The sequence below is a fragment of the Corylus avellana genome, chromosome 2 (assembly GCF_965113065.1).
Source record: "Corylus avellana chromosome 2, dhCorAvel1.hap1.2, whole genome shotgun sequence".
Classification (NCBI taxonomy): Eukaryota; Viridiplantae; Streptophyta; class Magnoliopsida; order Fagales; family Betulaceae; genus Corylus; species Corylus avellana.
Genome location: NC_142491.1, coordinates 5,657,425 through 5,680,530, shown reverse-complemented (window position 1 = coordinate 5,680,530; position 23,106 = coordinate 5,657,425). Strand labels below are relative to the sequence as shown.

The following is a 23,106-nucleotide window of genomic DNA, read 5'->3' as shown; positions in this document are numbered from 1 at the left end:
AAGTGGCAGGTGGGAGCGGACCAAGAAAATAAAAAAACGGCGGCGGCTGCTTCCCAGCCCCGCCGGGAGCCATGATTATTTTAAGTTGGAACTGTCGGGGGCTTGGGAACCCCCGGACAGTTCGGGACCTTTGCCGTTTGGTAAAGGAAAAGAAGCCCAACTTGGTTTTCCTTATGGAAACCAAGCTACTCTCACACCGGATGGAACACATCAGAATTCGCACTGGTTTTGGAAGTGCGTTTGTTGTTGATAGCGTCGGGAGAAGTGGGGGTCTAGCTCTTCTCTGGAACTCGGAAGTAACGGTTGATATCCAAAACTACAGTCGTCGGCATATAAACGCTGTGGTGAAGGAGGCGGGGTACGGGCAAGATTGGAAGTTTACAGGTTTTTACGGTCATCCGGAAGTAGCAAAGAGAAGAGAATCATGGGCACTTCTTCGCCATCTTCGATCGTATATACCGTCGGCATGGTTGAGTATGGGCGACTTCAATGAAATCCTAAATGATGGTGAAAAAATGGGGGGACGCCGACAACCTAGATGGCAAATGGAGGCATTCCGTGATACCATTGAGGCTTGCCGGTTGAATGATCTTGGTGCGTTGGGGCCAAAATTCACTTGGACTAATGGCAAAAAGGATGATTTCTTCACGATGGAACGTCTGGATAGAGCTTTGGCGAATGACGAATGGAAGGACTTGTACCCTGTACGCAGGGTGGAAATTCTGGCCTCTTGTGCCTCAGACCATGCCCCGGTTTTGATTAATTTCTCAAAAAATAACCCAGGACAGCTTAGAAGGAAGAGGATATTCAGGTATGAGTCTGCATGGCATAAATGTAAGCCACAAAAAGAAGTTATAAAAAAGGTGTGGAGGGTAAAACAGAAAAATAGAGACGGTTGGAGCCTTGTCATGGGAAAATTAGAGGAGTGCAAAAACTCTCTTACCCGATGGAAGAGAGAGAATAAAAACCCAGCTGATGATTGTATAAAACAAATCATGGACAAAATATTGGAGATGCAGGGGACACGGAGGAGTGGGATTTAGACGAGTTAAGGGAACTCCAATCAAAGGCGAACGACATTTTGGAGGAAGAGGAGATGAAGTGGCAACAACGAGCAAAAGCTGATTGGCTCAAGCACGGGGACAAAAACTCAAAATTTTTCCACGCCTGTGCCACTCAGAGGAGACGTGCAAACAAGATATCAAGTGTTATCGATGAAGAGGGGACCACTTGCGACCAAGCCGAGTCGATAGAAACAGCTTTTATCTCCTATTTCAAAGGAATTTTGACAACATCTAATCCCTCAGGATTGGAGGAGGCTCTTGCGGTCTTACCCCGGAGAATTACAGCAGCGATGAATGCGGATTTGGAGAAAGATCCCACCATCGAGGAGGTCACCATGGCTCTCAGTCAAATGGCGCCCTTCAAATCACCAGGTCCGGACGGGTTCCCAGCGGGCTTTTTCCAAGATAATTGGGCTGTTGTAGGAGAGGAGGTATTTATGGTTATAAAAGAATTTTTTACCTCTGGATATATAAAATCTGAAGTCAATTCTACTTTCATTGCCCTTGTTCCCAAAAAAACAAATGCCACAAAAGTCTCTGATTTTCGCCCTATTTCATTGTGTAATGTACTGTATAAAATCTTGGCAAAAGTTCTTGCGAACAGGTTGAAAATATTTTTGCCCAATATCATCTCTTGCAACCAGTCAGCATTCATCCCGGGTAGGCTAATCTCGGACAACATTTTAGTAGCTTATGAAACCTTACATACTATGCATTCTAGGATGTATGGACGTACGGGTTACATGGCTCTAAAACTCGATATGAGTAAAGCCTACGACCGGGTGGAGTGGATTTTTTTGGAGAAAGGGATGGAAAAAATGGGGTTTTCCAGAAAATGGGTTAATATGGTGATGCAATGTGTTTCAACTGTCTCTTACTCTATCCTCTTAAATGGAGAGCCAGTGGGGCTCTTAAAACCCTCCAGAGGTATTCGCCAGGGCGATCCTCTCTCACCTTACTTGTTCATTCTTTGTGCGGAGGTACTCAGTGCTCATCTTTAGCAATCAGAGATGTCTGGCATCCTTAGGGGGGTCCCTACTTCCCCAAGAGGTATACGAATAAATCACTTATTTTTTGCTGACGATAGTCTTCTATTTTGTAAAGCTTCTTCGCAGGATTGGGGGCATTTGGTGAATATTTTGGACCTCTATGAACGAGCTTCAGGACAAAGGTTAAACAAAGAAAAAACTGCGGTTTTCTTTAGCCGCAATACACCTCAAGCTGCTCGTGATGAGTTGTCCTCTTTAGTGGGTGTTCCGATTTCACAACGCTATGACTCCTATTTAGGCCTTCCCGCTCTTGTGGGAAAATCCAGAGTGAGGGAATTTCAGTTTCTGAAGGATAAGGTGAAGAGGAAAATTTCGGATTGGAAAACAAAATTGCTTTCACAAGCTGGGAAGGAAGTCTTACTAAAAGCGGTGATACAAGCCATCCCTACGTACAGCATGAGTATCTTTTTACTCCCTAAAGAACTATGCAAGGACTTGAATAAGATGATGCAACAATTTTGGTGGGGTCATTCGGAGGAAGCAAACAAAATTCACTGGATGAGTTGGGAGAAAATGAGCACTGCCAAAGCAAACGGAGGGATGGGTTTTAGAGATATTGTGTGTTTCAATAAAGCATTATTGGCGAAACAAAGTTGGAGATTAATGCAAAACCCGGAGAGTCTGGCTGCCAAGGTCATCTCGGCAAAGTATTTCCCTCGGGGTTCTTATATGACTGCAACGATTGGGAACAAACCCTCTTATGCTTGGCGGAGTATCTTAGAGGGCAGGAAGCTATTTCAGGAAGGGATTTTTTGGAGGATCGGGGATGGCCGAACAGTGTCCATTTGGGAGGATAAGTGGCTTCCCCGCCCGACTACCTATTCTGTTCAGGCCCCATGTAAGATTTTACCCAAGGAAGCGAAGGTGGCTGACCTTATAGACACAAACCCAGCTCAATGGAAAAGGGAGTTAATTCGGGAGATTTTTGGTGAGGTGGAGGCTGACATTATTTGCAATATCCCCATTAGTACCTACCATCAACCGGATAAATTAATTTGGCGTGCTACTAACACCGGGGAATTTTCTGTAAGAAGCGCGTATCACATTGAGAAGGAGCGCCAGGACAGAAAGAATGGAGAAGGATCTACCCCAGGGAGTGGAGAGGAGGTCTGGAAGACTCTATGGAATTTGAAGATCCCAAACTCCTCAAAAGTTTTTTCTTGGAGAGCTTGTAAAAATATCCTGCCTACAAAGGTAAATCTTAAAAGAAGAGGCGTTATTGAGGATGAGATTTGCTCCTTCTGTTGCCGGGAGAGGGAAACGGTTATTCACATTTTATGGGATTGTCCCTCGGCACAAGATGTATGGGGTTCTAGCACTCGGAAATTTCAAAAATGCAGTATGGATTGTAGAACTTTTTTGGATCTCTTTGACGCTATGGCGCGGCAGCTGGACGAAGAAGACCTGAAACTTTTTGTCATCACGTCAAAAGGGATTTGGCAGTGTCGAAATGTGGTCTTGCATGGGGGTGATTTTACTCACCCAACTATAGTTGCAAACATGGCCAGAAATAGCCTTTTACAATTTTCACAGGCAAATACTCAAGAGGTTAATGCAGGCGAAGAAGGGACAGCAAGGTTGAAATCCAAATGGCAGGCTCCACCTCCGGGTCTATACAAGGCAAACTGGGATGTTGCATTTTCAAAGGACAATAGCTGTATGGGAATTGGTGTGATCATACGAGACGAGGGTGGTCATGTTCTAGCAGCAAAAAGCAAATCGATCCAAGCCGTCCACGAACCTGTCACCGGAGAAGCATTGGCTGCCCTTCATGCAGCAGATTTCTGCCAGGAGCTTGGATTTTTTGAGATTCTGCTAGAGGGAGATTCGATGTCGGTAGTCAAGGCCATCAGGGAGACATCTCAAAATTGGTTAAGGTATGGGCAGATTGTGGAAGATACGAAGACGGTGTTAAGGTCCTTTCGACATTGGGAGATTAGTCATGTGAAGCGCGAAGCAAATGAAGCAGCTCATATTTTGGCTAAGGAGGCATCTAGGACTGTCACTGATAGAATTTGGATTGAGGAAATTCCTGTTTGTATTTCCAACATTGTCCTTTTAGAGCTTAACGCTCTTTTTTCTTAGAGCTAAGGCTCTTGTATTCTTGTTCACTTATGAATAAAGAGTATTACCACTTCAAAAAAAAAAAAAGGCTTCTTCAAATGAAAAACAAAAAACACCCTAAAAAAAATGCATTGAGAAACAAAACCTTAATTTTTTTTTTTTAAGTAATGACAAAACCTTCAAAGCCTTATGACCTCCATTTTTATTTAATTTTTCGAAGCCTTTGACATCTCCATTTCACATAAGTCACATAAATAAATAAATAAATAATATTTTCCATATATTTTGAAAGCCAAAATCCATGGTTTAGAATGTAGTCACGACTCACAACTCAATGTCAAACAATCACAAAAAAATTTCTCCAGTGATTTTTAGTCTTGTTTACGCCAAACAATTGAATAGACAATAATATCCCTTCACACATGTCAAGGCTTTACAGGCTTACAGCTCCCAAATTTCCCAACTGCTCGTACCTTTCCATTTGAAATTCTTGGAACTTTTCATGTCTTACAGTTGTGTTTATGAGATGCCAAGCTATATATATATACGTGAAGGTTTGAAGCCCATTACTTAGAAATTTGTCTATAAGCCTTTATTGGTTACCGTTATAGATTGGATTCCCTTAAGAATTGCAGGAGCATATAATTATTAAACCACGACTGTTCATTTAAAATAAACGGATAAGATTTTGCCACATTATCAAAAATCAAAATAAAATTTCTTAGGCCAACCACTCAAATATGATGGTCATATCACTACCGAAAAGTCATAAGGGTAGTCTGACCACCCTCTTAAACCTCGAGGAAGTGTGGTTGATATTTTCTAAAATGCCTTAGACAACCCCCTCAAGCCTTGGACACAGTATGGCTTGATCTAATAGCTTTATTTTTAGAATTTTTCAGGAAAAAAGATTTTGATACTTGACCAGGGCCCATCACAATTATTCTGTTTTTCAAAATATATTTTTCCTTTTCTTGGTCAAAATAATCGTGAGAAATTCCACTTTTTTCAGGAAAAGGGGCATCACCATGTAGGAGTGAAAAGAATAGGTTTACCAAGACAGTGAGGCATTCATTCCCCCAAGTGCCTGTTCTATTAATGTCACCAACTCTTTTTGGTTAATTGGATCTCCTTTTAAGGCTCCTCCAGCAAAATCAAGTACCATCTATAAATTCACCTAGAAGGTGAGATCAATTAGACAACCCTTACCCCCTTCGAATAAAAAATAAAAAATAAAAAATAAAATAGACACTTATCATGTAAAAACTAAAACCATTTTGGAAAGCTCCTCTAAATCCAAAAATCAAATGAAGTATGTCTTTTTATTTGCTTTTTTTTTTTTTTTTTGGGTGAGCAAAGGGATTAATAGACTAACAATAAACAACAGAGGATTGTGAAAATGATGGGTGAAAACCTCTAGGTATATGTAAGCCTTTCAAAAACCTTACCTTAAAAGAGCAAAAATAGAAGGGGAAGAAAAAAGAGAGCTTTTACTTGAAGAACATGTACTAAATATGAATATGGCATTCAAATGCCACCGATCTCAACAAATCATTTTATATTATTCAAAATTATAGCATTCATACTGTTAAAGAAATTTTTTAGACAACTGGACCAATGACGGGGTTCTTGTAAAATAGAGAAAATGTCATCTGAAATTGCCTCGAAGCTTTTGATGCCCAAGTCAATAAGGTATTTTTGTAAAAGAAATGGAATTGAGAAATTAGGAAAGAAAATGGTATTTGGCTTTTTGGGGTGTATGCACTTTTAAAGAGAGACTCCTGAATTCTCAATATTGTCCCTCGATATTTGCCACGTGACAAGCTACCAGCCCTATGATTACTTTTGATATGTTTGAGTGTGCCTATGATAAATTTATTGTACTAACACATGCTAATGATAAAGTCATAAGGGTGGTTAAATTTCAGGGCCAAAAAAAATAAAAAACATAATGACAGAAAACAGCTTGTAGGAGCTCACTCAAAGATTTTCAACAGCCAGAAAGGAAAGGTAAACCATCCAAGAGATTAAAAATTCAACAAATTCCGGTAATGTCATGAGAAGTATCCCACTAACAACTTCCAAAAATAGCATTAATTGAAAGCCAGTTAAGTTATTATGCAGTATTAGAACTTATAATTTAGGGAAGATAAATAAGAACAAGGAAAAGAGACTAAGAATTAAGGTGGTTTGGCTTATGGTCTACGTCCACATATTAAAGCCTTTTCATTTATACATTTTTTCTTGAAATTTTGATTGTGTTTTTGCGTGCCACGTCAGATTAAAAAATATTAAAATAATATGTAACAAAAAAATTAAAAATTAATTTTTTTTTTTTTTTTTAAAAAAAAAAAACCATAAAAAATCGAACACCCCAAAAGAATATACAAATATATCATTAAATTAAAATCTGCTACCCCTCTTTCAATACATTATTCAACAGATTCAAAACACTGTCACACAATTGGGTAACCATGAAATTTGAAATGGGACTCCAAATGAAGCTTTGTACACTGTGTTCCATCTAGAATGAAGGTTCTTCCCTGAGCTCAAAGTAAGGCACTTCCACAGTATTAACAACCGTAGGTGGACCACAAGTTATCGGCAACCCTTTATACAATGCAGAAAAGTTCCCAGTTCAAGCACTGGCATTTCCATCAACCCTACTCCGAATCCCCAAATTCAGAGGCTTATTAAACACTCTTAGCAGGCGTGCTTGCGCCGAATTGCTCTCAAAATAACCCGAAGTAGCCCTTCCCACCGTCCGAGCCATTCGAGGAGTCATACTAACCAAACCCCCATTTCCAGTTCCAACCCCCTCTCACTTGCACAAAAGAATTGCTTCCATCGTTGTGCAAGTCACCAATTACAGAACCAGGATCGTGCGTTTAAGCCCACCCAAAATGACTCTTCCCCGATAACCCAACACCATGCTTGTTCGGAGTGCGAAGAGGAGGGTTTTCGAGATGTTTCCTAAAACTAAAGGGGGAGTTCGATTTTCCATGGATTTTTTTTTTTTTTTTTGGTTTTTTTTTTAAAAAAAATTTATTAAAGTGGTTTGGCCTATGGCCTATGTCCACACATCAAAGCCTTTTCATGGATACATTTTTCCTTGATATTTTGATTGTGCACAATACTCTTATTTATAGAGAAAGAGTATGAACGTTACAAGTCTTTTTTTACTTTTACCTTACAAGTCTTGAGATCTTGTAACCATTGTCTCTTGAGATCTTGTAATCATTGTCTTTTGAGCTCTTGTAACTATTGTCTTAATACAATTCTGTAAACTCAACAGTAGATCACATACGTTGAGGTTTGATATAATAAATAAAAGGGATAAATGCATTTTCAGTAGCTGTGCTTTGCGCCAAAATCAAATAGCCACTTTGGTTTTTAAAAATGTCACAAATGGTAACTATGGTAAGCAAATAAACCCACTTGTTACTTCCATCATGATTCCGTTAGTTTTTTTAACGGAGCTCCACGTAACCCTTACACGTGGACCGGTACCTGTGGTTTCAAGGCAACACGTGACATGGTACTTATGTTTTTGGGTGCCACGTCAGATTAAAAAAACAAACTGTTATGACATCATATGCAATGCTCCAAACCTAGTGTTGTTGGGAAGTCCATACTAGAATATTGCTCTTCATTGGAATTGGATTGTTAAGGAAGACATCTTGAGCTGATTTTAGTCTTATGGCTTAGTTTTGGAGTAGGTGGTCATTCCCTGTATTTGGGAGTTTTTTGTTTGGCTTAGAAAGTGTTGAGTTGTTTGTTGTTTCAGCTTTGCTGAAAGTGTTTCTGTTATGTGTTTTGGTGTTAATTAATAAATTTCTTATTCATCAAAAATAAAATAAAATAAATAAATAAAAACTCCGAACCAAGTGATAATACGATTCTGGAACTTTTGGCTTTGTTTAGTCTCTTCTTGTGTTGGACTCCTCGCCCTGTACGTAGTTGAACCCAAGGAAGCAAAGAGAAAAGAAAGGAAAGAAATGATCAGTACATACTCTTTGAGATACTCCATTGAAGCAGCTTACTAGAGAGTAAATATTAGGAATCCCCGAAGACTGTAAAATTGCATTCCCAAGCACCCCAAGGAGTTTCAAAGAAATATACTTGTTCCCATATTTACTCTATGCATGTTCTAGTGAGGAGATGATCACAATGCACCTCCTCTTTTTGGCACAAATTTGTGAAAGCAAACCCTTTTTTCTTTTACAATCATTGGAATGGCTCGTTTATATGATGAATAATTATTTCTTTTTGAGCAATGCTATATACAACGTTAAAAGCGTTCACAACAACTCTCTACTTCTAACTTTTCTCTAAAATTTTAACAAAACTTATAAAATCCACCATGTTTAACAAACTCTCTACTCAATGTTAAATTTAACTATTGTCAATAATACTCTCTCTAAATTGAGAAAGTCCAAAAGTGAAAGTTATTTATTTTTTTAATTTTTTTTTCTTTTTCATAAAATTTATTTCCTCAGAATTAAAGTAAATTTTTAATGTAAAGGGGCCAAAAGTTGGTTTCATCAATAAAATCAAATATTTAGTTAAAGTAGAGAAATATTTAGAGAGTTCGATGTTTAGTGGCTTTGAAAAGTGGCTTGCTAAATCAACTAAAGTAGATTTTTATAGTTAAATTTAGAAGAAAAAAAAAATTGAAGAGCTCATTGTAAATGCTCAAATATCCTACAAGTATCTCACTCCGCTAACGTGACAGTGTCAATCAATCCTTTGATTTTTATTTTTATTTTTAATAATGACTCATCCAAATTCAATGGTAGATTAACACTAACAGGTCAACGTTGTAATTACATAATAGTGGGATATGAGTATAGCATATAGTATTAATATAACTCTTCTTTTTGAGTACCCAAAAAAAGGGCATTCAGAACACTAATTGCAAAATATTAGACCGTGCTGGAGCAAAATCTCAAAAATTTGAAACCTTGATCATCTAACTATTTGATTCAGAATTAATTTGAATATTATCCTTGTAGTCCTAGTGGCATTTCTCCCTCTTTTACAAAACATATTTGGCTTACAATACCAATCCCTTGTTCCAATTTTCTTTTCTTTTTTTTTTTTTTTTTAATAACTATTTTATACCTCAGGAAAGTCATTGCAAATCAGTATAACCACATACTAATTTCGAAATTTTCCCATGAATGTAATAACCACCACCTTAGTTCTCATTTGAAAAGATCTCTCAAGCATTTAAGTAGCAAAATCTCATAAAATTTGAACCTCGATCATCAATTATTATTTGATTCAAAATTAATTCGAATGCAATGATGGTAGTTAAAGTGATCTAAAAGAGATTCTAGGTTCAACCCAAAAGGGGGAATACTACCCTTCGAAAAAAATACCATAAAAGAGCAGGAAAAAACAAAATGAGACTTAATAGATGGCAGAGTAACCATGAAAGAGCAAATACCAAACATAACAATGACTTTCAGAAGCCGCTCATCTCAACGAATCTTGTTATATTATTCAAATTTCTGCATTCGTAAAATCACAAGGGTGGTACAGATCAATTGCCAAAAAAATGACCCTAGGCAACAACAGAGAACAACTTTTAAGCAGCTCACTAGAAGACTTTGAATAGTCAAAAAGGAAAGGTAAACCATCTATAAAATTTATATAAAAAACAAAAAAACCCCACTATTTCTCAATACTACCAAGTATTTAAATAAAATTAAAAAAAAAAAAAAAAAAAAAAAAAAAAAACAATCAGCAACAATCCGTCAATATCCTGAGAACTAACTCCACTAACAGCTTCCAAAAATATCACCCCCAAAGAAGCCATTCTTGTGTACATTGACGAAAGGATCATAGCTCCAAGAAGATCATCACTCAAATGCAATAAGTAGCACCTTCTTTAGCTCAATCTCACATTCTGCCTTGTCTTGATCATCCGCTTTAGTGTAGCTAGCCAGAAGTTGCACTCATCCCATTCACTAGTGGTAAGTAGTACCTGAACCAGGCAGAAAGAGAAAAACAATACAACTTTTACTATCACGAGTTTTTGCAAACTTAAGCCTTCGAATTTTCAAGAAACTCCACCTGGATTTGAAGGGCAGTACTGAAATCACCATTGTCCAAAGCCTGGCATAGCTGGACAAGCTTATCCGCAGCATTCTTTGATATGTCCTCACCGTTCAGTTTTGCAAACAAGGCACCTAATTTCCTAGAGTTGTCTTCTATTTCACGCTTCTTAGCTGGATTTGCGCGTGAACCTCCCAGCGCTTCCGACGTCTCATTGAAAAGCCTTGTCAATGTTGCGATGACAGGTTTTTGGTGGACTGGGGAAATTAAACAAAAATAATGATTACATTAGCATAAACGCAAAGTGAATAATAATAGCATGAAGGGTAAAAACCCAATCTGAAACCAACTCCAGCATGTTAAATGAAGCTGGAAACAAAGATATATCAAACAAATGTCAGGAGGCATAAAAAGACCTCAAAAGGGTATGCAAGAGTCACAAGATATTTGTTTACTTTTTTTTTTTACCTTTTTGGATTGATATGAGACACATATGACAAAAACTAGTAACCAGGAATTATGTCAACGAAAATGGCCAATTCAAAGATTGGTTTAATCATTAGTTCAGCCCAGAATCGGCTCAAACCCAGAGTTCCAAAGTTAGACAAGAGGCCCAAATGGATTAAATTCTGGACAACACAACCAATCCCAACTTTTGCCTATTGGACCAAAACAATTGACATGCAAAGACAATTTTCTTTTTCATGCATATTTATATCTAAGATCCATTTTTGGAGCTTATGTACAGCTTTTTAACAAATGTGGAATCGAAAATTGTACTAGGGGGAGCGTTGCAACCCAATTGAAGATTGGGGGGACATTGCAAAAATTGAAACATTAGGGGAAGCATTGCAAAAATAATGATAGTTAGGCGGCGCGCGCGGCGGGGGGGGGGGGGTTAGTAAATGTAGTTAAAACATAAGTATTACTATCCACATTATATGGATTCCTTTTTTTTTTTTTGATAAGTACACATTATATGGATTCCTAAACACAGAATGAACATTGTGGACAAGAAAAATTTGCAAAACGAAACTTTGTGATGAACAGAAGATCGCCGGCCCTACCCAACAATTCACTACCTCAGGGCTTCGAATAGCTGACATCTAATGTCATCAGAATCTCCTTGATACAATGTATAATGGCTTCATTGCAGCCACAGCTATTCTTTTTATATTTTCATTAGATAAGATTTTGAGAAAGCTATGTAAAAGCAAACCATACTTGAAATTCAAAGAATCAATGTAATCGTTGAAACCCCAGGTACATAAGATCTTGAGAACCCTTATAAATAAATATATAAAGTGTAATACATAAATAGATAAATGTAGATGTGTGTGGGTCTAAGAATTACCTGGTACATTTGAAGTATCAACTGTCTGTACTGTAGGTGGTGGAGCTGCAGGTGTAATGGTGGGTTGTGCTGATGCTGCCTGAGTAGGACTTGGTGGTTGCATTGGACCCACCCCAGGTCTTTGAACAGCCCCTGAATTAACTGGCATAAATCCCTTCGGGGGTGGGGTGGGAGCTACAACCTGTGGCATTTTATGGCCAGGAACCGAGCCCGGTTGTGATGTAAGAGGGACAGCTGGACCAGTACCAGGTTGAATAGGTTGATAAGCAGGGTTAGCGGTTCCCTGAAACACATGCAAGGAATTTTTCAGATCACAAGTTGTTCATAATATTGGTTTGAAATCAAACTAGTACGTGTGTTTGTGTGTGTGTGTAGAGAGTGAGATCAAAAGCAAATCTACATACAGGATACAACTGAGAACCCAATGTTGGCTGCAGAAATTGGTCCGCATTTTTCAGTGCAGGAGGAGTTGCAGGAATAAAGGGCCTCGCAATTGGTTGAGTGGTGACAGGAGGTGCAGGAAAATTCGGCTAGTAGAGAGGAAAAAATTAACAGAATCAGGATTATTTAGAGTCAGTGATAGGTAAATCTTCAAAAAGACAATCTATGCCAAACTATGGTTAGAGTTCTATGACCCAACATTAACAAGTCAAATGCCTTTCTTAAATGACAATCAAAAACAAGCTTTACAGATAGTAATGCACACAGATGAATGAGAAGTCAAGTTTGATTCAGAAGATTTATAAGTAAGCTACTTCTAGCTATAAGGGTGTGAAAATAATCGATTCATATAACACTCGGGAAGTGGATAAATACAGTACAAAATGAACTTATTCTAGCAGGGCTATAGAGTTAATAAGAAAGTATATATACCAAATCCCAAAAAAATAAAAAATAAATAAAATAATAGTTGTACTAGATGAACTCTATAACACAGTACCTGGGTAGGTGTTTGGGATGGAAGGAATATATTTGGTGGCTGATATGAGACAGGAGCACCATACGCTGCTCCATAAGAACTAGATGAATGTTGATAATTTCCACCGTATGGACTGTTAGACACACTTGGCTGCTGCATGTGTGATGGTGCTGTTTCCTAAGCCGCAAATATCATATGAAAAAGCGCACACATAAGAATATCCTCAGAGTAATGAAACAAAGTTGGCAATTAAACAGCAGCTGAAACCACTATATCACATAGAAAAAGAGATGCACAAATAAAACACCTGATAATATTGTTGAGAGGCATCAACCACCCCGTAATTGGATTGACCACCAGCATATGCTGCTCCATATTGTGTTTGAGGGTTTTCAGAAGCCATTGCCCTAGCTTCTTTCTCTGCAACAAACATAAAACAAATTCATCAACTGAAACCTAATACTGAAGCTAAAAGGAAAAAGACCATGGCCCCACAAAAATAGCTTAATCAAGAGATAAGTTTACCATCTGATTCTATGCTATTATTAAAATAACAAGAAAAATCATCTATCCTTGAGAGGTTTGATGGAAAACGAATTGTTCTAATTATCAAGTGAATCAAATTTCCTACATTAATAAATGAACCACATCAGATCTCTTAGATGATGTTTGTTCCCGTGTCAATGTCACTACAATGAGATTCTACTGATTTCCAGATATGATATTGCAGGCAGCAATACAAAATAAGAGCACCAAATGACTTAAAATAATCTTATATGAGCAGAGACTAAATCACCCAAGGGGCCCAAGTTAGTCATTGAAATTAGAGCTGTTTACATAAAGAGAAAGGGGACAACTTGAACTATGGCTGAGCAGACTGAGCAGTCATTCGATCAGTAAAAAGAGACAAGAAAAGACACACTGAGTATATTGTTTGCCTGTTGTGCACCAATGACAGTGCTGTCACCTACAGTCAAATTACTTGAAGAATATTTCGAGCACACTATAAGTAGCATGCAATTTTAAACTCTCAAGGATAAACCCATGTCTAACTAATCTTAAGAAAAAATCAAAATCCTCAATGGGCTGTAAAACATACCATGAAATATTGATTCAACAAAAGAAGATAGAAATGACAAATACCCTTGCAAGATACAACCGAACTCAGGTACAATTACCATTTGATACCACCTTGTTATGTTAACTAGACTAGAGACAGCTATGGTTATATCGAAAACTCCAAATCTATACCTATAACTTCAAGTGGAACATCAGTAAAATAAGCCAAAGAATAGGAGTGTTTAACAAATTAAAATGAAAAATAAAACAGGCCAAATATATAACTGAAATGAAACAACAAAGAATTTCATCCAGCAACCACCAAGGTACAATAATACATCAAAGATATAACCAAAAGCACATACCAGGTTCTGCAGAGAATGCAATACGATCCCTTAAGATCACAAGTTCAGGCGACAATTCATCAGAGCCCAAAAGTTTAAGGTACTCCAATGCTGTTGTTAAAAGCCCTTGACTAGCTAAAATTTCAGCATATTTCTCAACAAGCTTACACAAAGATGCACTGAATCGTTTTTGTCCAGTTGCCACAGCAAGCACAATAGTCTTTTCCATCAAATCCTAATAAAATAATTGAAACAAGAATAAGCTTTATGGCTAGACTATACATTTCTGAATACACCTCTCAAAGTACAAAATTAACCTGAAGAAGATCGACATAGGATTTCCCTTCATGCTCAGTTCGAAGACTCCTTGACCAAATTTCCACAGTTTTGTCAATATTTCCAGCACAAATATAACAAAGAGTAGCAGCCAACGTGTTACCCGTAGCCATGAGTTTAGAAGCAAGTGTGTCACAAAGTGAGGTCCATTCCTCTCTCTGTGCAAACTGTTCATTGAAGATGATTGAAATAAAATCGTAAATCAACCATACTAGTTGCAACAACCATGATCAATAAATATTACCCCCTCATGAAACTATTGCATATAATAACTACTACCGTGTCAGCCATCATTGCAGAGTCAAGAAACAAATGCAATAGGTTTGGCTTGTCTGACTTTTGGGCCATAGCACAGAAGCCAGTATCAGGTAAGAAGGTCATATCATCTACAATTAATCTAGTGACAGAACTCATTATTTCATGGTTTCAGAATTAGGCTGTTGATGTCTCATAATAATATCATCTGAAATTTATGGATAATTTAGTCAAAAAATGCTGAAAGAAAGACTCCTGCAATTCTTGCAACTAAATATAGCCATAGGGGTAGTGAGGTCGTTCATGCAGGGATATTTATACTATCTGCTAAAAAACTAGAGTAAAATGCAAATAACTCCAAAGCATACAAAATAACAAGGGACCAAGTATGGAAATGGAGTAAATTCAGCAACAAAATATTTTATTTGAATTTATGAAAACAATTTATTGTAATCTCACCTAATATATATTTGTAAACAAATACCTAGCAATATCACAAAAACAACACTTTTTCCACCAGGTGTTATGAAACTTACGCTACAGAGAAGAGCAAGTGTTTCTTTCCAGAATTTCAGGGGTCTGGTATTTACAATGCTCAAAAGATCATTGTTCACCATAGCAGAAACAACCTGACAATGAAAACAACCCATGTTATAAGAGTGCTTCAAAATACATTAGAAAGAATATATTCATAAGATAACATTAGAAAGAATATATTCATAAGATAGAATAGCACATTTATCTCTGATCTTTTTACATGGATTCATATGTTCAATAAAGTTCAAGATGAAGCTCTTCAAGAAGAATATTTGAACTACCTTTAGGTATGGTGAACGGCTCATTCTAAAGTATTCATCACGCGTGCTCTCCCACAAGGATGCACCACCAACATGAGCAATAACTAAAGCATCAGCCATTTTATTTGCAGATATGCACTGTGCAACTGCCCCCTTGTAATCTCCAACAATTAAAGCACGTTGGACAACATCATCAAATACTGGGTCAGCGCTCTGCTCATTTTCATCCAGTTCTTGCTGCAATTGTTCTGGACTATGTGCAGCATCCCCAGCAGCAAACTTATCATGAGAGGTTGACAAAGGTGTATCAGCCTTGGGGCTCGGAAGATTGTTAAAGAAATCTTCCCCATTATCTGTAGGGAAAATGGTGGCTTCTTTATCGCCCCCATATCCAACCTTCTCAGCTGCTGTATCCTCAAGTCCAAGTGCATTTACTTCCTCAGAAAGAGCATCTTGAGCACTTTCTTCTTCTTCTTCTTTAGTAGGCATACTAAAACCTAGGTGGGCAAGCAGCTTTGTCCTTGCAGTCCCATCATCCTCAAACATAACCTTCAAGAAGCTCCATGTTTCGCGCTCATCCTCAGATCTGTTAAAAGAAGTCATTAGGAATCAAGAGATGCAAAAGTGATTGCAGAATTTCTTTTCACAGAAGAACAAAATTGATGAAAAATAATGGCCAGCAAAGATAACATACTCAGACTCTTGTGATTTTTTATCACAGAGTACCCTCAACAAAGACCTTTCCCCATTTTGTACTGCAGCTTCAAATTCAGATGATCGACTGACCAAACTGTCTTCAGTAACTAAGTTATGCACATAAACCTGGCAAAGAGGGAAAAATGAACAAACAAAACCATCCAAAAAGAACAAAGACTGACCAATAAAGATACCTCTGAACCACCAGCTGGGACACCTGCAGCAGAGGGCCTAGGGCGAAACCACATAAGCTTGCCACCAAAGCCAAAAGACGCCCCAACAGGACGTCTATACCATTTTGGAGCCCTCAGAGGAGCTGCAAAGAAGAGATGGATATAAAAAGAGCTACTAGGATAGTGAATTTCACAGGCAATAGAATCAGTTACTGAAAAATAACAAAGACCAAAAAAAAATATCCACAACCTTTAATTTGACTTATTTCATAAACAACTGATCTAACAATATAAAGGGAAAAACTCCCCTTCTTGTCCTCCAATTTTTTTAAGAAACAAGCTGACACAACCAAGATGGTGCATGTAATGTATAGATAATGGTAAACTTATCAACCACTGCAGGCAATTTGTTGATATAATTCATGACACCCAATAAGTACGAAATAGAATACCTGCACCAAACTCATTCTCTCCAACACCATAGTGACTGCAACCCTGTGAAAGAATATGTAAAAGCCATTATAAAATATGGAAACAAAAGAAAATTCCAAGCTAGACCATTTTGCAGATATGTCAACAAGTTGTACCAGGGTAGGAAAACCAACATAAGAACGTACATGGAACAAAATATATATACTCAGAACCATTTTTGGTCTTCTAGTAATGTCAAGATCAGGTTTTCACGGAAACTTTGTTCCACATGCCCATGTCAGCTTAGATAAATTCCCTAGATCTCTCATATAGCACCATACCAATGCAGTCAATCCTCATTCTATTCTTGCTTTTGTCACTATCAAACTTAGAACCACACACCCCCCCCCCCTCCCCCCCAAAATACCACAAAATTATACTCCCAGTGTTGCTCTACTGATCCAACTAGCATCCCCTTTGTCCCAGTCATCTAATTTAGCATTCATTTCACTGATAAAAATGGCATATGACATGGATAAAATACTCATCACTTTATCCATTCAATTGTTTCCATTTTAATTGTTGCCAATTTAACATTACTTGTTATGAGGCTCAAATAAAGTAAAACAGTTTGCACAACCATGAAAATAAAATAGGCAGATACCTCAATGTTATAAAAGCCAACTTTTCCATCAAATGAAGATGCTGATATGACCCCAGGTATCTTTGGGTACCAGTGTACATCAAAATTCCAGTTGGTGCCAGCAGGCAATTCACAGACAATCTATGTCAAAATCAAAACAAAAAAGTATCAACAGAGCACCAAGTACTTTATACTGAAACCATAACCCAGAAGAAAAGTCATAACAGGAAAACGTTCATTCAAACAAAAAAAATACAAAGCAACAGTAAGTTAATACCTCCCCAGAAACTGTGTCCCAGCAAATAGTTCGACTATCTTTCGCACAAGTAATCAAATAGGAACTGTCAATGGGACACCACGCCATCGCAATTACACCTGGTGTAATACATGCGAAATCAACAGCAAGTATACAAAACTAAAGAGATTATGATACATCAGGAAGTTGGAAAGTATACAAACTGCATAACTAGAACAACTATAATAGCATTAAAAGTAAAACTACTGTTCCAGTAAGTGGCAACCAGAAAATCATAAAAGAGTCCAAATCTTTACACACATAAGGAATTACAAAACAAAAGAAAAGCCTCTACAATCTAGTAATATGGTATCCCTTGCATACATAATCAAGCAACATAATGACTTAAAATTTGAACATTATTAATCTATGCGTATCATTTAAAGCTGAATTAGTGTGTAATTATCAAAAGGATCAAATCACATTAATCATAAAGATCACACTTCAATTTAAGTAACACCTAATGTAACTCTTTCACAATATTACACCAGTTAATAACTATTTCACATATTGCACCATTTAATAAATTCACCGTTAGATATATGACCTCTCACACTTGTTAAATATCAAGATAATTGAGGATTAAGAACTACTTCCATCTAAACATTGTTTAGTTATGGTCTTTTTATTTATTTAATTTTTTCTTTTATAAGTAATTGGCTCCAAGGAGAGAAGGAATGAGAGATTCGAACTAGTGCCCCTTGGGGTTATGATCTTTTTATATTTTAAGAATCTACTAAGCAACTAATTTTGAATTTGTCAGTAAATGACAACAGATTGACATAAATTTAACATGCATGATATGCATATGGAAGATATGGCGTCCAACAGGAGACCGGACAAATGATTAATATAATATAAAGTCGTCTATACACACACACATAAAATGATCTACTAAACGTGCCTTAAATAAAAACCAAAATAGGTGGCAAAAAATGGATAGAAATAAAATTTTGACAAGTCATGCTTGACTAATGGCAGCCCAAAACAGCACTAATATAAAAAGGAAACTGCTAAGACAGTGACACATTCAAAATGATATACCATGTTACCAAGCATGATTACCTTTAGTATGCCCCGTGAACTCCTTAACTGGTGTCATTATATTCCGCATATCCCATAGCTGCTTGCACAAACATCACTATAAATTAATGAACAGAACATTTTTATTTTCTAATTACATAACCTCACAGACACATTTTAACTCCTAGTGAATCAATATCAGTCGCACAGTCAATACCCTCACAGAAGGTGAACTATCTTCATCCGATGCAACCACAAGCTGAGTTGCAACATCAGGATTCCACTGCAAAACAGAGCACCGCCTTCTAATTGAATCTGAAAAGCTGTAAGTTGACAGAGGCCAAGTGAGCTATTTAAAAATATCATTTTTTTTTTTATAAGTAGCTATTTAAAAATATCATACAAGGAGATCACATCAGACTGCAGCACAATAAAAACATTGAAAAGCAAAACAAGCCGAAGACTCCGCATTAATAGCAAAAAGATTACCTAATTACTGGTTTTTGCTTCTTTAGGTCCCAAACCACTGGAAAAAAAAAATATATATATATATATATAATACATTAGGCATAAGTAAATAGGAAAAAAAAAAATGTAAAAACTCTATTTTTCCTCCCTCACCAGTTGTCCCATTGTATGAAGTAGATGCCAATATATGTTGAACCTTGCTATTCCAAGATAAGAAGGAAATTTCTCCCTGAGCAGCAGAACCGCTACCCTGTAAAAAGATCTCACAAAATGATTGCATTTCCAGGAAAATATAGAACTCTATGGATAAAATATAATATCCAAGAGAGAGAGGAGAGGAGATTTGGGTTGAATTTGAGTTTTTCATCAACCAAATATGTCCAGAGCATAGTCCCAAAATAGATAACCAGTGATAACCAAATCCCTGTACTTAGAAATATATTTAGGGTAAAATAATGCTTTCAATTTTTGTACCCAAGCTCCCTAAGATAAACTTTATTCAGAATGTCAAAACCCCCACCCTAAGCATGAGGCCGTATTTCCATACACAGATAAGGTAATCCTTTTAATTTACATTCCTACCCCCCCCCCCCCCCCCCCCCCAACACACACCAAAAAAAAATCCAAAAACTTCAAGCTTGGCCTCCTGCCCCTAAAGCATTAGGTATAGTGACTAAAGGAACTCTTCCATTTGCTCGTTCCCCTATAAACAGTATTTTACGTATCAGCAAAAAAATAATACTACTACTACTAACATAATAATAATGCAAGATGAACTCTATCACAAAAGAATCATGCTGAATGAAATCATCCTCTTACTTGAGTGTTTGATTCACTAGTAAAGAAAATCAGTATAACACTTATTTCATGCATTTTGATTGTTTTATTCACTAGTAAAGAAAAGCAGTATAACACTATTAGGAGAACCATTCTCTTGGTAAAACACAAGGAAGCTTTAATAAATGACAAGTAACGGTACCTACCCTGAGGGGTGGAAAATGAGAAGGTTCTGCGGGATTTGCCAAATCCCAAATGCAAATTTCACCATCGTCAGCCCCAGATGCAAGCAGGTTTGGTGCAATGGCATTATATTCAAGACCACGAACCTGAAATTGAAAAGAATAAGTTCAACAAAGCATGACTTGCAATCATCAAAACTGTCAGAGTAATGAAAGAACATCAACAAAGAGATGGCTAACATAATGCAGAAGTGGAAAACTTACTGGCCCTCTATGCCTAGTGAGATGTCCAACAAGAGCATTTTCATTTTCTTCAGGACTGAAAAAAGAAAGGGTAATAACCAAATAAGGAAGTCATGAATAGAAAGAAGCCAAAAACTATCCAAAACAGCAAAATTTTGTTATAGTTGAGGCACACAATAAATTATATAGATTAACATATGCATGACAAAAGCCATTGAAAATAAGACAAGTGTAAAATAAGACGAAACAATAAAAGAGTAATATATACTACTCAGAATTCTAGGGTTAAAACAAATAAATTATTTTAATTACTTGTGACAACCATGTAACTAAGAGAAAAAAACTTGTCCCCACCCCCCGCCCCCCCAACCCAAAGAAAAAGGTATACTATAAAAGTGACTACTTGAATTCAAAGGAAGACCTACAAGTATGAAATGAGTTGATAAAAGAAAGACCAACAAATTAAACTCATTTTTTCTCTCTATTCATTTTGTAAGCCATGGAACCTTTTAACAAGCCATCAACCCCTCTTACCACATAAGCAATCAAGAGAGAGAGATTAGGATTCACGTTCAAAGGTTCTAGTAAGAGATTATAGACACCTAGAGAGCATAGAATCATAAAATTCAAAACAAAAGACCCATAAGAAGATATGGGTAGCAGGGTAAGGAAATTCAATCAAGTAAAAATTTATACGACCAAATGCTGTAATTTCAAAATATCCGTAGCCCCTAATAAAGAATAAATATTCTCCATCCAGAAGCAATAATCCCAGCAAATAACAAAATTTCCTTTTCCCTTATCCCTTCCATACATGTTGATAACAAAAGCTGTGTTAGGGAGAGAAACACCAAAGGAGTCAAACAAGAGTAAGGTAATATACATATTAGGACACCACTTCTAGCCCAAAAGCCTAAGCTAATGGGCTTGGGTCCACTTAAGTATATTAACCACTCTTATTCTTTATATTTTCTCAATGTGGGATACAAATCTCATAAGTGCACGCACAACAAGTTGAAAGAGCATTAAAAGAAATGAAGCATTTGGCCTACATTCCAACCTAAATAAAAGTAGCGTTTACACCACCAACATCCCTTCATTCAGTTACCCATAGGCTGTAACCATTTACTGAACTCTCTTTTCCCCCACTTTCAAAGCAATCAACTATGCCCTTAACAATTGATGAGATACTACAATTTCACTAACAATGTCATTTAACCAGCAAGCCATCACCATCCATTTATACATTAGATTCCATTTCATTACTCAAATCATCATTTCAAAAATTTCATTCACTCTCTTCTGATTTCCTAGCCAGCAAAATAACTAACAATCTGATCCACAACAAAAATGAATTTCCAACAACAACTTCTAATTGCATCAGCACATAATTCTCAGCAACTAACCACCACAATGAAGAAAAAAATAAATTAAGTAACTCTTGCAAGCCAACCAAAATTATAAATGCTCCATCATTTGACTCTGCAATTTATTGAATTTTCTGATTTATGGCTAAGAAACCAAACCAAAGAGTGCCTGCAAATAACAAATTTCTGCTTCAATTTTAAAATGGTGAAAAAGTCTTAAAAAAAAACACATTCCAATTCACTCAAAAACCGAAATCCCCCGACCAATTCAACTCAGATCAAATTTCCACCACGAATTCAATTCAATTCAATGCTAAATCCTCTACCATTTGACTGTGTGCAATCAATTAAATCTTACAACTTTCAATGAAGCAATGCATGCGAATCGCACTCTGCTTCACTTTCAAACACAAACTCCCCCAACCCAACCCAATCCAATCCAATCCAATTCAATTCAAACTTCTACGAAATCAAATCAATGAGTACCAAACCAATTACCGAATCAGAGCGAGGGGGTTCCAGATGTCGATGGTCCCGTCGACGAGTCCTCCGGCGACGAGTCCAAGCGAGAACTGCTCGGAGGCGGATCCTGCCGCAGGCCTCCCCCATGAAAGGCGGTTGAAGCGCTCGGAGCTCGGCGCCTCACCGGCGAGAGGCAATTCCCGATCGTCGGACTGAAAATCGAGCTTGAAGATCTCGAGGTTCGCTGACGAGCTGAACGACAGATCCACCGCCCCCGCCATCGTCCCCGCCGCCAAGTACGGAGCGTCCGGCGCAAGCGCCACCGACGCCGATCTAGTCACCCCCTTTATACACGCCATTTGCTCGTCCCCTCAAATCCACAAATCCAAATCCAAAACACGTATTTATATCTCTATATATATATATGATTTGTATCAACACAGAGAGTGGATCTAAGGAGAAATGGAAATTTAGCCAGAATTTGCGTAGTTAGGGTTTGGACGTTCGGTCTTTCGCGATCTGCTCTGAGAGAGATTTTTGTGTGTTTGTCTATGTTTGTATGAGAGACTGTGAGACACTCGCTTTCTCTCGCTCGCTCGCTCTATTTTCTCTTCTTTTTTTTTTTTCTTTTTTTTTTCTTTTTTTTTTGGGATAACTTCAGAAAACCCCCCTGAAGTTCCAGCCGATTTGAAAAGACCCCCCTGAATTTCCAAAACTCTCATTTAAGCCCTCTGAACTTCCATTTTCTCTCACTTTGGACCCCTTTAACATTAAACTACGTCGTTTTGAATGTTTTATACCCATTTTACCCTTCCCCAAAACTACGTCGTTTTGTGTCCTAAAATTACCCAGCCTAAAACGACGTCGTTTTAGGCATTAATTTTTATTTTTTTTAAAAAAGAAAAAATTAAAAATTAAAAAAAATTAAAAAATTAAAAAAAAAACTGGGGTGGCTTCAGCCACCCCCTTGGCCAAAATGGGGTGGCCGAACCACCCCATTTTTGGCCAAGGGGGTGGCTCTGCCACCCCCTGGACGGTCTGGGGGTGGCCGGACCACCCCCT

General features: G+C 37.4%; 2 protein-coding genes across 2 annotated transcripts; one reads left to right on the top strand and one right to left on the bottom strand.

Moving 5' to 3' along the window:
- Positions 1 to 200: 200 nt before the first annotated feature.
- LOC148587244 (uncharacterized) lies at positions 201 to 4,198 on the top strand. The gene is made up of 3 exons (XM_088512510.1): positions 201 to 834; positions 1,020 to 2,044; positions 2,180 to 4,198. Exons 1-3 carry the CDS (start codon positions 201 to 203, stop codon positions 4,196 to 4,198), a joined length of 3,678 nt encoding a protein of 1,225 aa, XP_088368636.1.
- A 5,465-nt stretch (positions 4,199 to 9,663) lies between these two features.
- On the bottom strand, positions 9,664 to 22,643 carry LOC132177033 (transducin family protein / WD-40 repeat family protein). The gene is made up of 22 exons (XM_059589240.2): positions 22,081 to 22,643; positions 20,237 to 20,291; positions 19,997 to 20,119; positions 19,167 to 19,263; positions 19,035 to 19,071; positions 18,763 to 18,868; positions 18,588 to 18,645; positions 17,505 to 17,602; positions 17,249 to 17,368; positions 16,626 to 16,668; positions 16,195 to 16,316; positions 15,999 to 16,126; positions 15,326 to 15,890; positions 15,044 to 15,136; positions 14,234 to 14,419; positions 13,938 to 14,151; positions 12,821 to 12,933; positions 12,535 to 12,690; positions 11,999 to 12,124; positions 11,595 to 11,877; positions 10,259 to 10,497; positions 9,664 to 10,169 (listed from the first exon to the last, which is right to left on the bottom strand). Exons 1-22 carry the CDS (start codon positions 22,401 to 22,403, stop codon positions 10,074 to 10,076), a joined length of 3,381 nt encoding a protein of 1,126 aa, XP_059445223.2. The 5' UTR covers positions 22,404 to 22,643; the 3' UTR covers positions 9,664 to 10,073.
- Between the last annotated feature and the right edge of the window lie 463 nt (positions 22,644 to 23,106).